The following is a 14,617-nucleotide window of genomic DNA, read 5'->3' as shown; positions in this document are numbered from 1 at the left end:
TCAGTAGACTTGAGTAAAGAGTCTGAAGTGTAAAGACAGTTTTGAGTTGTAAGCACACAAGTGTAGCTGCTGAGCTCCTTTTGTAAATAAACAGAATTTGTTTCTTCTAAGAACAATCTACCGATCTTCTCTGACTATGGTACCAAGTCAGTCATCTCGAAACAAGCATGCAACCCTGATCCTTAAGTCCCAACAAATAGGGCACAGGATCCAACAGAAGTCCTGGCCAATATTTACCTTTCAATTAATTTGACAAAAACAGATTATTTGGTCATTATAACATTCGTTGTTGGAAGTGTGCTGTGTGCAAACTGGCTGCCACGTTTCCTATATTACAGCAGTGCCAACAATTCATAAGTACTTCATTGGCTGTAAAGTGCTTTGGGACACCTGATGGCTGTGAAAGGCGCTATATAATCGCAAGTCTTTCTTTATATTCATTTGTCGCTGCTATAGATGTTATTTTACGTGATATGAGGCTCGTATTGTTCATCTTTTTGCACTGTGAAAATTGTCAACAATTGCAGCAACTGGGTTTGGCTCACTGAACACAAGTGTATTTCGAAACGCTAACTGAGCGCAATTTTGGTCTCCGCGCAGTGACGGGGGGGGGGGGGGGAGGAAGTCTGATACGAATGGCAGCCCGTAGTTCCCGGGGATACCCGGCTGCTGCGCCGTTGCTGAGGCACCGAAAGTGGGAGGAGGAGGAGGAGGCAAGGAGCCGGGCATCAGGGATGGAAATAGGAACTGAAATCAGCCGCAAGATCAGGGTGAGTGTGTCCTGACCCGGCCCGAGCTGAGGGTCTGGTGGGGGCCCCCAGGCCCCGCAGTGAGCGGGCGGGGTAGTCACCGGGAGGGAGGTCGGTCAGTCAGTCGCTCGCTCGGTGGCCCCCAGGCCCGAACCGGAACCGCTCTCGGGATGCGGGAAGGTGGATTCGAGTCACGTTGCGGCGAGAGGAGATTGGCCGCCTGCGGGAAAGTCTCATGTTGTCTTCCTGTGGGTTTGCGGATCAAGAGTTTCACGGGTTGTGTGTGGGGGGGGGGGGGGGGGGGTGAATGGTAGCTGCTTCCCTCTCAACAATTATAGGGACCATTCCTGAAATAATTGGGGTTTGCCAGAGGGGAGGGTGAGGAGGAGGAGGAGGAGACCCCAGCGGCTCGAATCTCATTTCTAACGATTGTTACTTTCAGAAGAAAACAACAATAATACATTTGGCCAGTCGGTCCCGTACTCGAAATGCCGGCTTGTTGCTTCCGTTTGGTTGTCGAGTTTGAAATCCTCCAAGTCTTGTCGCCCTCAGCTTACTCCTTTTTCCACGGTTAGACAGGCAGTGGGGAACGTACCACCAGCAAAAGTTGTGTGGCAAAGTTTGCATTTTAAGACATTGGCCTAGGAATTAGTTATACATGCCTATTGTGCAAAAAAAAAGGTTTAAACCCCTATTGATAACCGCATCTGTCACTGTCCAGCAAAGGTCACGAGATGTTTTCCCCAAAGAGAAGAAAAACTGTCCTTTTTTTCCCTCATGGAATGTGGGAAACGCTGGCCAGGCCAGCATTTATTGCCCATCACTAATTGCCCTTGACAAGGTAGTGTTGAGCTGTCGCCTTAACAACTGAGTGGCTTGTTAGATCATTTTGGAGAGCAGTTAGGAGTCAACCACAATGCTGAGTTGACCATATGGACCAGATCAGATAAGAATGGCAGATTCCTTCCCTAAAGGATATTAGTGAACCAGATTGGTTCTTAACAACATGGTCAACATTACGGTTTTTTTTTAGCTTTTTGATCCAGATATTTTTATTTAATTAATTCAATTTAAACTCCCCGACTGCCATGGTGAGATTTGAGCTCATGTCTCCAGGCCTTGGGATTATTAACATAACTACTATAGTACGGTTCCCATTTATTGTGATATATTCTTGCTTAGCTTGTCTAGATCCCTGATTAAGCACAAATTACTGATAGAACTTGAAATTTTAGTGTTATTTACTACTCACTATCATACACTATGATGTATTTTCCCACTGAATTATGAAGAAAGGTATTGACCATTCAACAGCTTGCATTTTTGTATCACCTTTAACGTAGTAAAACATCCCGAGGTGCTTCACAAGAGCATGAGCAACAAGATCTGCCTCTGAGACTGAAATATGCACATTTAAGTCCCATTTGAAGACTTATGCTCAAGGCCTGAGCACAAAAATCTAGGCTCATATTCCAGTGCAGTACTCAGGGAGTACAGCACTCATAGATACCATCTTTTGGTTGGGATGTTAAACCGACGCCCCAGCTGCCTGAGCATTTAAGATCCCATGACATTATTTCGAAGAGGAGCAGGGGAGTTATCCCTTGTGCTCTAGCCATTTATAACCGTCAATCATCACAAAACAATTATCTGTTCACTATCACATCGTTTGTGGAAGCTTGCTGTGTGCAAATTTTCTGTTGCATTTCCTACATTACAGGAGTGGTTGCACTTCCCAAGCACTTCATTGGCTGTAAAGGGCTTTGGGATGTTTTGTGATCATGAAAGGCATAGATAAATGCATGTCTGTCTGTCTTTTAAAATTTGACACTGAGCATATAAGGAGATGGTAGGGCAGATGACCAGAAGTTTTAAGGGGTGTCTCAAAGGAAGGAAGAGCAATTTAGGGAGGGAATTCCAAAGCTCAGGTCCTTAATAGCTAAAGACATGGTGGAACAATGCAAACTGTAGATGTCCAAGTGAACAGAAATGGAAGAGTGCCGAGATCTCTGAGGGTTGTAGGTCTGGAGAAAGTTACAGATATAGGGAAGGGTGAGGCTATGGAGGGATTTGAAAACATGGATAAGAATTTTAAAATGAAGGTGGTGTTCAATAGGGAGCCAGCAGACGCAAGGGTGATGGTTGAATGGGACTTGTGTGAGTTATGACATGGCAGCAGAAGTTTGGGTGGGCATAAGATTATGACAGGTGGAAATGGGAGGCTGTGCAAGAGTGCATTGGAATATTCAAGTCTGGAAGTAACAGACATGGATGAGGGCTTCAGCAAGAGATGAGCTGAGTGGGGGGAGTAAGGTGGAGATGGAAGTAGGTGGTTTTAGTGATGGTGTGGTTAGGGACTTGGAAGCTCATCCCAAAGTCAAGTATGGCACCAAGATTGCAAACAGCCTTGTTCAGCCTCAAGCAGTTGCCAGGGAGACAGTTGGAGTCAGCAGCCAGTGACCAGAATTTGTGACAGGGATCAAAGACTGACCATTCTGCACCATTCCATTAGATCTATACCTTATCTTCACCTTTGTTCTGTAACACTCAATATCCTTGTCTAACAAAAATATGTCCAAAAAAAAAAGCAAAATGCTGCAGATGCTGGAAATCTGAAATATAAACTAAGTGCTGGAAATACTCAGCAGGTCTGGCAGCATCTAGGACAGTGTCTAGTTTGGGGATACCAAACAGAGACTGGGTTACAGCTTTGCGGAACACCTCCACTTAGTCCGCAAGCATGACCCGAAGCTTCTGGTTGCTTGCCATTTTAATTCAACACCTTGATCTCACGCTCACATATCTGTGCTCTGCCTGCTGCAGCGTTCCAGTGAAGCTCAACACAAGCTTGAACAGCACCTCATTTTCCAATTAGGCACCTTACAGCCTTCTAGGCTCACCATTGAAGTTCAACAACTTAAGACCATGAACTCTCTCCTCCATTTTGACTTTTTTTTGAAACTGCCACTCTGTATCTTGTTTTCATGATTTTGCTTTTAGATGGAGCTGTTCGTTATTCTGCCATTAGCACTCACCTGGACCAATGTTTTGTTTCTTTGCTACAACCATTACCACTCCCTTTGCATTTTGTTCCATGACATCTTTGTTATTTAATCTCTCCTGCCCCCTATCCTATCGCAGACCTTTCCTTTTGTTCTTCCCCCTTTCAATAGCATAAAACCCATATCTTACCCCGCTTCAGTTCTGAGACCTGCTGAGTATTTCCAATACTTTCTGTTTATATGAAAGTTGGGTCAATTTCTGTTTTGAAATTTTCAATTGACCTAATCTCAAAAGCTTTTTGAGGAGAGTTCCAGATTATCACCACTGTTTTTGTTATTGCAGGATCTCTGCTCCTGACATGTTTAGGTGTACTTAGGCAAGGTTGAGTTACTTACGGTGCATACCACAAGAGAATAAAATACGATACAAAATTATTTGGAATTCATTCATTTATTCGTGGTGTTCAATTCTAAGATGCAATATTTAGTAATGGGCTCTGATTTGAATTGCAATAATCAGTGAAAAAAATGCAGTTAGCTTATTTAAATGTTTTAAAAGCAAATTCATATTCTGAATATTTTGTTCTGTAAACTATCTGATAACAGTTTCAGTATGAAATAGTTAAACCGTACTTGGCAATTTCTCTTCAATCACAATATCAAGCATAACACTGCATTTAAATAACGCTGCTGCCTGCATCCTCTTAATCATTAATAGCTGACATTGGCTATGATTGCATCGAAGTTATTGTGCTGCACCTACTGTGCGCCTACTCTGTTTGGATGGGTGGTAACTGGATCCATGAAGCATGCTACAGACGAACATTTTTCTTTCTTTCCTTTTCCGTTTGTCTAATTTTTCTCTTTTTCATGTTTCTGTTTGTTTTTCACTTATGTGCTTTGTGGCTTGGACTGCTCTCCAATCATTTTATTGACTCCCTCTCTTTATCACTTTGCATATTTTCCTCCTCCTGGTTTATTTGTCCTTCCTGCTATCTTGAGTTATTTGTGCTTCTCTTCCTGCACTGTTGATTGATTTCTGTTGGTACAAGTTTAAATATATTGCATCAGTGTTTTTTTCCCTCCAGAGGTCTGTTCTTCTAGCTTTTCTGAAGCAATAGAGGGAGCTGATGAAGGCAGTGCAGTAGATGTATATGTGAATTTTCAAAAGGCATTTGATAAAGTACCACACAATGGACATATTTGGAAAATAGAAACACACGTATTAAAGGGGCTTTGGCAACTTAGTATGGGAGTGGAGTCGGAGGTCATGGTGAATTGATGTTTTCCTGATGTGAGAGAAGTATTCAGTGGGCTGCCCAAGGGATGGTAATAAAACTATTGTTTTTCTTCTTGTATGTAAATGACTTGGAGTTGGGAATAAAAGTTTGCAAATGATATAAAACTTACCAAATTGATGAAATGGGCAGATGCTGTGTAATGTGGATAAGTGTGAAGTGATGCATGTTATGAGGTATAACATGGAGAGGCAGTATAAACTGAATGGTGCTGTTTTGAGGGGGTGGCAGGGCGCATGAGCAGAGTGACCTGGCTTCCTTTCCTGCTGTATGACCTCCTAAGGTTGTGGTGATTGTAGACCATCAGTAAAGAAAATATTCTGCCTTCCCTTTATCACCAATGTACATTGGTTGCTTGTCCACCCATGGATTGCAGTTGACGAGGCGTGGGAAAGAAATGTATTTAAAGAAACCAGTTTCATTTGTGTATTATTTTATATACTGTACAACATTTTTTCACCCTATATTTCGGAAATAATGTGAATATTTTGACCATCTCTGCTATTTGAGGCCTATCTGAAGATTAACTGGCAGGTGCTATAATGGTTCTTTGTGGAGATATTCTGTAATTCTGGTGTCCATTCTGGAGCAGCTGCTGCAAACCAGAAAGGGTGTCAAATTACTTTTTCTGTAAGCAGTGGGCAGGTTTAATTAATCCTCTGCTTCTAATCAAGACATTGCAACTTTATTTATCTTCCCTTTTATTGTTTGAGAGGGAGCAGTTTGGGCTGAAGCTGGGAATTAACTTTCCAAATACAGTGCACTGCCTCAATGATGTTGGTTGACCCTTGTAGGTACTGACATAAAATATAAAATGTAATGAGTAAGCAGAAATTTATGCAGCAGTTTGCATTTCTGTAGTGTATCATAAGGGAGATATTTCAAAATACTACTTAGGTAGGGAAAACACAGTGGGAGCTGAGTAGATAGGTTCAGAGAATGCTACAGGGGAGGAAGACCATTCACTTCACCTTGGTTCGTCCATTGAGAAGCACTCTATAGTTCTCCCCTTGTTGAACCCAGTTGTTTATAAATGACTCCAGGCTTTTTGCCTTCACTTTTCTTTCTAGAAGTTCATTCTTTATATTGTTTACTCTTGTGACAAATAATTTTCTGACATTGGTCCTAAATTTGCTTTTCACAAGTTTGAACCTGCGTTCCCTTGACCTACTTAAAGCAATATGGCATTTATGTATTTATATAAACATACTTTGTCCAACTCATTATGTAATTATTGAGCTGCTGCCTCCAATTCCACTACCTGTGCCAATTTGGCATCATCTATAAAATTAACCAATCTGCACCTTTTTCTGAATTCAAGTTATCGAAGTAAATTGTCGGGGTGAAATTAAAAGGGAAATTAGAAAAGCAAAGAGAGGACATGAAAAAATACTGGCAAGTAAAATAAGGAAAATCCAAAGATGTTTTATTAATACTCAAAGTGCAAGAGGATAACTAGGGAAAGAGTAGGGTCTATTAGGAATCAAAATGATGATCTATGTGTGAAGCAGAGGATGTGGGTAAGCTTCTTCATGAATGCTTCTGGTCTGTTCTCTCAAAAAAGAAAGACAAAGCTGATATTGTAGTTTAGGAGGAGGAGCATGAAATATTGGATGAGAGAAACATAGTAAAGGAGGAAATATTAAAGGTTTAATGCCTTTGAGAGTAGATAAATTGCCAGGCCTGGATGAAATATATTCCAGCTTGTTAAAAGAAGCAAGGGAGGAAATTGCAGAGGCTCTGACCATCATATTTCAATCTCCTCTGGCTACAGGTGTAGTGCCAGAGAATTGGAGGGCTGTCAACATAGTACTGTTGTTTAAGAAAGGGATAATCTGAGTAATTGTAGAGAAGAGAAAGTTTGGGCACAGGCAAGGTATATTTCCATGAAGTGGGAAGGCAGGGGCAAATAAATCCACAGCTCCCTGGAAAGAGATAGAGATTAAGATGAAGAAAAAGTATGCTAATGACAGATGTCAGGCAGGCAACACAATCAAGAACCAGACTGAATATAGAAAGTTTAGAGGGGAAGTGAAAAAGCATTTAAGAGAAAGCAAAGAGAGTAGCAGCTAACATAAAAAAGGAATCCAAAAGTCTTCTATAGGCATATAAATAATAAAAGGTGGGTAAGAGGAGGAATGGGGCCAATTAGGGACCAAAGAGGGGATTTACGTATGGAGGCAGGAGGCTGAGGTATTAAATGAATACTTTATATCCGTCTTTACCAAGAAACAAGATGCTGCAGAGGTCATGGTGAAAGAAGAGATAAAGGCACTTAAGGGGTTAAGAATTGATTAAGGAGGTGGCATTGGAAAGGCTGTCTGTACTTAAAGTTGATAATGCACCAGGACCAGCTGGGATGCATCCTAGGATGCTGAGGGAAGTGAGTGTGGAAATTGCAGAGGCACTGGCCATAATTTTCCAGTCTTCCTTAGACTCGGGTGGTGTCAGAGGAATGGAGGATTGCAAGTGTTTACACCCTTGTTCACACAAGGGTGTAACGATAAGCCCAGCAACTACATGCCAGTCAGTTTATCTTCGGTGGTGAGAAAACTTCTAGAAATGATAATTCAGGACAAAATTAATTATCATCTGGGCAAATGTATAGTATAAAGGGATCTGTCATAGCAAGGGTTAATGTGGGACTGGAAAATAGTACTACACACAGCGTGATGCAGAGAGACACGTGACCTGAGACTAGAGTCATTTATGGACATAGGAACAGGAGTAGACTACTCAACCCATTGAGCCTGCTCCACCGTTCAATTGGATCATGGCTGATCATCTACCTCAATACTACTTTCCTGCACTATCTCCATATCCCTTGATGTCATTAGTCTCCAGAAATCTTTTGATTTCTGTTTTGAACATGCTCAATGATTGAGCTTCCACAACCCTCTGGGGTAAAGAATTCCAAATTTACCACCCACTGAGTGAAGAAATTCCTCCTCATCTCAGTCTTAAATAGCCTACTCCTTATCCTGAGATTATGTCCCCTGGCTTTAGACTGACCAGCCAGGGGAAACATCTTATCCACATCCACCCTGTCATTCATGCCTTGTAAGAATTTTGTAAGTTTCAGTGAGGTCACCCCCCCATTCTTAGAAACTCTAGGAAACATAGGCCCAGTCTCCTCAATCTCTGTTTATAAAACAGTCCCGCCATCCAAGGGATTAATCTGGTGAACCTGTATGGCAAGTATGTCCCTCCTCAGATAAGGGGACTGTCATGAGAGTATAATAATAAACCAGAAAAATATTATGAAAATTGTTAAGTAGGTTTATGGGAGTAAGTAATGTTAGGTCTGGGTGTGTGATTTAATTACATTTGGAGGCAAGTAGACTCCATGATTTGACTCATCAAAAGAAGTGAGGTGCTTGACATGCTAATGAGTAAACATGGATGCTGCCTTAGCATGTAAGATGTGAAGGGAATTTGCATTTTTAGATAGATGATGGGGGATTTTGGATTTGGATTTCAAAGGGATCTCAGTCTGTTTACAAATAGCCAGACAAGCAAGTTAGGAATGTGTTTATTTTTCCCAAAGCTTCCTGACAATATGCAGTGACAACATGAAAGTTTTTATGTTATGAGGGAGATACAGTTTCAAAGACTAATGAAACAATAGAATTTACATATTAAGAGGAGAGAAATTTTTATAAAGGATAATGAGGCTGTGTCAGGAGAAGGCATAGTAAGATCTAACAGAAGTGTGTGAAGTAGCCTTAATGAAGCCTCCAGCATTTGTGCATATGCCTGCTGTCTACAGAAATTGGACCTGGAGAAAAATCACTTTGAGTTCCACTGTCCAAGGTATTGTGTTAATTTGCTGGATCTGTTTAAAATCTGAAATCAATTTTTGGACCATTGCCTTGAAGTGGGTGTAACTGGGAGTCAGGTTAATTAGGGATTCTAGGAGTTATTATAGTAGTAATTTGTAGTTCTGTGTATGTGCTTGAAATCTCCTCTTTTAATAAATATTTTAATTTAATTTTTAAAAAATCTCTACACGTCTTGGTGGACTTATTACTTCTGAATTCAGGGCATGCATCTTGAAATACATACAAATTGCAAAACTGTTTGATAGAACGATCAAGTTTCCGTTGTGGATTTGATCTGCCTGGCACATACCATCTGCTGCGTCATAATAGGGATCAAAACTGTACACAATACTTCAGGTGAGGTCACACCAAGGCTCTGTACAACTGCAGCAAGACATCTTTACCCCTGTACTCAAATTCCCTTGTGTTGAAGGCCAACATATACCATTTGCCTTCCTGATTGCTTGTTGCACCTGCATGCTAACTTTTAGTGACTTATGAACAAGGACATCCAGATCCCTTTGGATACCCGCACTTCCCAACCTCTCTCCATTTAAGAAATATTCTGCCTTTGTTTTTTTTCACCAAAGTGAATAACTTCACGCTTCTTCACATAGTCCATCAGCCATGTTCTAGCCCATTCACTTAGCATGTCCAAGCCCTCTTGAAGCCTCCTTTCATTCTCCTCACAATTTGTGTCCCCACCCAGTTTGGTGTCATCAGCAAATTTGGAAATATTATATCTGGTCCCCACATCCAGATCATTTATGTAGATTGTCAACAGCTGTGGACCTAGTACTGATCCCTGTGGTATCCCACTAGTAACAGCCTGCCAACCTGAGAGTGATCCGTTTATTCCTACTCTCTGCTTTTTATCTGTTAACCAATTCTTAATCCATACTAGCATTTTTCCTCCAATTCCATGCACTCTAATTTTATTTACTAACCTCCTTTGTGGGACCTTAGCAAAAGCCTTCTGAAAATCCAAATACACCACATCCACTGGTTCTCCTTTATCAATGCTACAAGTAATATCCTCAAAAAAACTCCCAAGTGAGACCTGTAAGCAAGCATGGAGTTGGAATTAGTATATATATATATGTACACAGACTTCGAGAAGGCATTTGATAAAGTGCCATACAACAACTTGTGAGCAAAATTATAACTCATGGAATAAAAGATTCCGTAGCAACATTTATATGGAATTGGCTGAGTGACATGAAATAGAGGGTAGTGGTTAACGGATGTTTTTTGGATTAGAGGAAGGTTTATAGTGGAGTTTCCCAGGGGTGTGTGTTGGGACCCTTGCTTTTTGTGATGTGTATTAATGACCTAGACCTTGATGTACAGAGCACAATTTAAAAATTCGCAGATGTAAAACTTGGAGGCATTGTGAACTGTGAGGAGGATAGTGTAGAACTTCAAAAGGACATGGGCAGGTTGGTGCAATGGGTGGACAAGTGCTCGAAGGAATTTAATGCAGAGAAGCGTGAAGTGATTGATTTTGGTAGGAAGGACGCGGAGAGACAATTTAAAATAAAGAGTACAATTCTAAAGGGGGTGCAGTAGCAGAGGGCCCTGGGTGATATATGCATATTCCATTGAAAAGGGCAGGCTGTGAGTGCGGTTAATAAAGCATATGGCATCTTAGGCTTCGTTAATTGGGGCATAGATTATAAAAGCAAGGAAGTTATGTTAAACGAATTTTGGTTGTAGGCAAATTATTGGAATCAATTCTGAAAGACAGTATAAAACTTCATTTAGAAAGGCATAGGTTAATCATAGAAAGTCAGCATGGATTTTTTTTAAGGGAAATTCATTCCTGACTTACTTGAATTTTTTGAGGAGGTGGCAAGTAAGGTTGATGAGGTCATTGTGGTGGATGTGGTCTACATTAATTTTAGCAAGGCATTTGACAAGGTTGTACATAGCAGGCTAGCCAAAAATGTAAAAGCCCTTGGGATTCAGGGGAGAGTGGCAAATTGGACCCAAAATTGGCTTGGTGTCATGAAGCAAAGGGTAATAGTTAACAAGTGTTTTTGTGACTGGAAGGCTGTTAACTGTGGGGTTCCACAGGGATCAGTACCAGGTTTCTTTTTGTAGTTTAAATTAACAATTTAGACTCAAATGTAGGGGACATAATAAAATAGTTTGCAGATGTTACAAAAATTGGCTGTTTGGTTAACAGTGAGGAGGAAAGCTTTAGACTGAAGGAAGATATAGATGGTCTAGTCAATTGGGCAGAAAATAGAAAAATGGAATTCAATCCATAGAAGTGCGAGATAATACCTTCTGGGAGATGCAACAAGGCAAGGGAATATACAATAAATAAGAGGTCACCGAGTAGTGTGGAGGAACAGAGAGACCTTGGTCTGTCTACAGATCCTTAAAGTTGGCAAGACAGGTTGAGAAGGTGGTTAAGAATGCATATGGCACACTTTCCTTTATTAGCCAAGTCATAGACTACAGCTTCAGTACTCTACAGTTCTGGCTGCATTATCATAGGAAGCTTATGATTGTACTGCAGAGGTTGGTGAGGAGATTTACAAGGATGCTGCCAGGACTGAAACATTTTTAGTTATGAGGAAACATTGGATAGGCTGGCAGCATTGGCGGAGAAGAGAAGAGTTGACGTTTCGAGTCCTCATGACCCTTCAACAGAACTGAGTAATATTAGGAGAGGGGTGAAATATAAGCTGGTTTAAGGTTGGGGGGGGTGGGGGGGTTGTAGGGACAAGCAAGCAGTGATAGCAGATAATCAAAAGATGTCACAGACAAAGGAACAAAGAGGTGTTGAAGGTGGTGATATTATCTGAGAGAATGTGCTAATTAAGAATGGATGGCAGGACACTCAAGGTACAGCTCTGGTGGGGGTGGGGTGGAAAGACTGACAGGGCATTATAGGTATAGATTTTAAAATAATGGAAATAGGTGGGAAAAGAAAAATCTATATAAATTATTGGAAAAAACAAAAGGGACGGGGAAAAAACGGAAAGGGGGTGGGGATGGAGGAGGGAGTTCAAGATCTAAAGTTGTTGAATTCAATATTCAGTCCAGAAGGCTGTAAAGTGCCTAGTCGGAAGATGAGATGCTGTTCCTCCAGTTTGCGTTGGGCTTCACTGAAACAATGCAGCAAGCCAAGGACAGACATGTGGGCAAGAGAGCAGGGTGGAATGTTAAAATGGCAAGCGACAGGGAGATTTGGGTCTTTCTTGCGGACAGACCGCAGGTGTTCTGCAAAGCGGTCGCCCAGTTTACGTTTGGTCTCTCCAACGTAGAGGAGACCGCATTGGGAGCAACAAATGCAGTAGACTAAGTTAAGGGAAATGCAAGTGAAATGCTGCTTCACTTGAAAGGAGTGTTTGGGCCCTTGGACGGTGAGGAGAGAGGAAGTGAAGGGGCAGGTGTTGCATCTTCTGCATGGGTATGGGGAGGTGCCATAGGTGGGGGTTGAGGAGTAGGGGGTGATGGAGGAGTGGACTAGGGTGTCCCGGAGGGAACGATCCCTATGGAATGCCGCCGGGGGGGTGAAGGGAAGATGTGTTTGGTGGTGGCATCATGCTGGAGTTGGCGGAAATGGCGGAGGATGATCCTTTGAATGCGGAGGCTGGTGGGGTGATAAGTGAGGACAAGGGGGACCCTATCATGTTTCTGGGAGGGAGGAGAAGGCATGAGGGCGGATGCGCGGGAGATGGGCCGGACACGGTTGAGGGCCCTGACAACAACCGTGGGTGGAAAACCTCGGTTAAGGAAGAAGGAGGACATGTCAGAGGAACTGTTTTTGAATGTAGCATCATCAGAACAGATGCGACGGAGGCGAAGGAACTGAGAGAATGTGATGGAGTCCTTACAGGAAGCGGGGTGTGAGGAGCTGTAGTCGAGGTAGCTGTGGGAGTCGGTAGGCTTGTAATGGATTGTTCCAGTGAAGCCCAATGCAAACTGGAGGAACAGCACCTCATCTTCCGACTAGGCACTTTACAGCCTTCTGGACTGAATATTGAATTCAACAACTTTAGATCTTGAACTCCCTCCTCCATCCCCACCCCCTTTCTGTTTCTTCCCCCTCCCTTTTGTTTTTTCCAATAATTTATATAGATTTTTCTTTTCCCACCCATTTCCATTATTTTAAAATCTATACCTGTAACGCCCTGTCAGTCTTTCCACCCCACCCCAACTAGAGCTGTACCTTGAGTGTCCTGCCATCCATTCTTAATTAGCACATTCTCTTAGATAATATCACCACTTTCAACACCTCTTTGTTCCTTTGTCTGTGACATCTTTTGATTATCTGCTCCTATCACTGCTTGCTTGTCCCTACAACCACCCTCCCCACCCCCCCACCCCTCCCCAACTTCTCTCTCCCCACCCCCCCACCTTAAACCAGCTTATATTTCACCCCTCTCCTAATATTACTCAGTTCTGTTGAAGGGTCATGAGGACTCGAAACGTCAACTCTTTTCTTCTCCGCCGATGCTGCCAGACCTGCTGAGTTTTTCCAGGTAATTCTGTTTTTGTTTTGGATTTCCAGCATCCGCAGTAGTTTTTTGTTTTTATCATTGGATAGGCTGGGGTTGTTATCCTTGGAACAGGGAAGGCTGAAAGGTGACTTAATTGAGGTGTAAAGAAAATCAGGAGGGGCCTACACAGCTCAAACAGGGACCGCCTAAGCAGAAGGGTCAAAAAACTGGGGGAATGGATTTAAAGAAATTAAAGGATTAGAGGGGAGATTAGGATGGTAGGGACCTAGAACTCTGACTGAAAGTGCTGTAGAGGAAGAAGCTCTCACCACATTTAAAAAGTAATGGGATATCTACATGAGCCATGATCTGCAGGGCTATAGACCAAGATTGCAGTACAATGTTGGAATGTATTGATTATCCATATAGATTGCCCCATACAATTACATTCCTTCAATTCTGGCCTTTTTCGCATCAACAATTTTAATCGCCCCACTATTTGTTGTCTAGGCCTTGAGACCTGGAATTCCTTCCCTAAATCTCTCTCCCTTTCCTCCTTTAAGATGCTTTTCAAAACCTACCTCTTTGACCAAGTTTTGGTCACCTGTCCTAATATCAGTGCTGAACTTGTGTTTCATAATGCTCCTGTGAAACACCCTGCAACATTCTAAATGCATTGTAAGCTCCATATAAATACAAATTGGATACTTTTAACCTGAATATTATTTGGCAGGATTTGTAAGTTTCTGGTTTAGTGTTTGATCTGCTGAAATAAATTAATCTGCATTTAATTTTCAGACTGCCATTAAGGGAAAACTGCAGGAGCTTGGGGCTTATGCAGGTATGCTGTTCAAGCTTTGTATCAAACTGTTAATTATAATTATAATTCTCTAAATAAGTACAATTCTGTGGTTATATAATTTTGGATGAAAATCCCAGTAGAAAATAGGTTAATATTTTTCTGTGTTGAAATTTAGATCACTGATAGTGAATATATACTTTTCACTGCAAACTTGTACCATAAAATTTGGCATATTTTCTTAATTGTGAAATTTTACTTAAACCATTATCAGATGTCATGAAGCTATGATATAATTGGATTAAAGCTAACTAGTCTGGGTGCTTTGATATGTACTAGTCTTGATATGTAAGAAAGATAGTGTGGTATTTGCATTTTTTGAATAGAGCATTCAAGAAGTGGAGTGAAAACTTGACTCCTTTCTAGGAGCTACCAAGCAATATGTTTATATTACTAATAAAATTGGTACAATGAATGGGGTTTCATTGTTA

At 41.6% G+C, this 14,617-nt stretch overlaps 1 protein-coding gene across 4 annotated transcripts in view; it reads left to right on the top strand.

Moving 5' to 3' along the window:
• Positions 1–621: 621 nt before the first annotated feature.
• zc3h14 (zinc finger CCCH-type containing 14) overlaps positions 622–14,617 on the top strand; it is a 57,841-nt gene continuing 43,845 nt past the window's right edge. For all 4 annotated transcript variants that reach the window (XM_078562302.1, XM_078562300.1, XM_078562301.1 and 1 more), the window contains exons 1-2: positions 622–770; positions 14,126–14,168. In XM_078562302.1, the coding sequence (XP_078418428.1) occupies positions 636–770; positions 14,126–14,168 (178 nt within the window). In that variant the 5' untranslated portion in view covers positions 622–635. The remainder of the gene's footprint in view (positions 771–14,125; positions 14,169–14,617) is intronic.

Source organism: Cetorhinus maximus, chromosome 18 (assembly GCF_964194155.1).
Source record: "Cetorhinus maximus chromosome 18, sCetMax3.hap1.1, whole genome shotgun sequence".
In the NCBI taxonomy this organism is placed as follows: Eukaryota; Metazoa; Chordata; class Chondrichthyes; order Lamniformes; family Cetorhinidae; genus Cetorhinus; species Cetorhinus maximus.
Note: the sequence above shows the minus strand (reverse complement) of the source record. Positions and strands in the feature narration are given on the sequence as shown.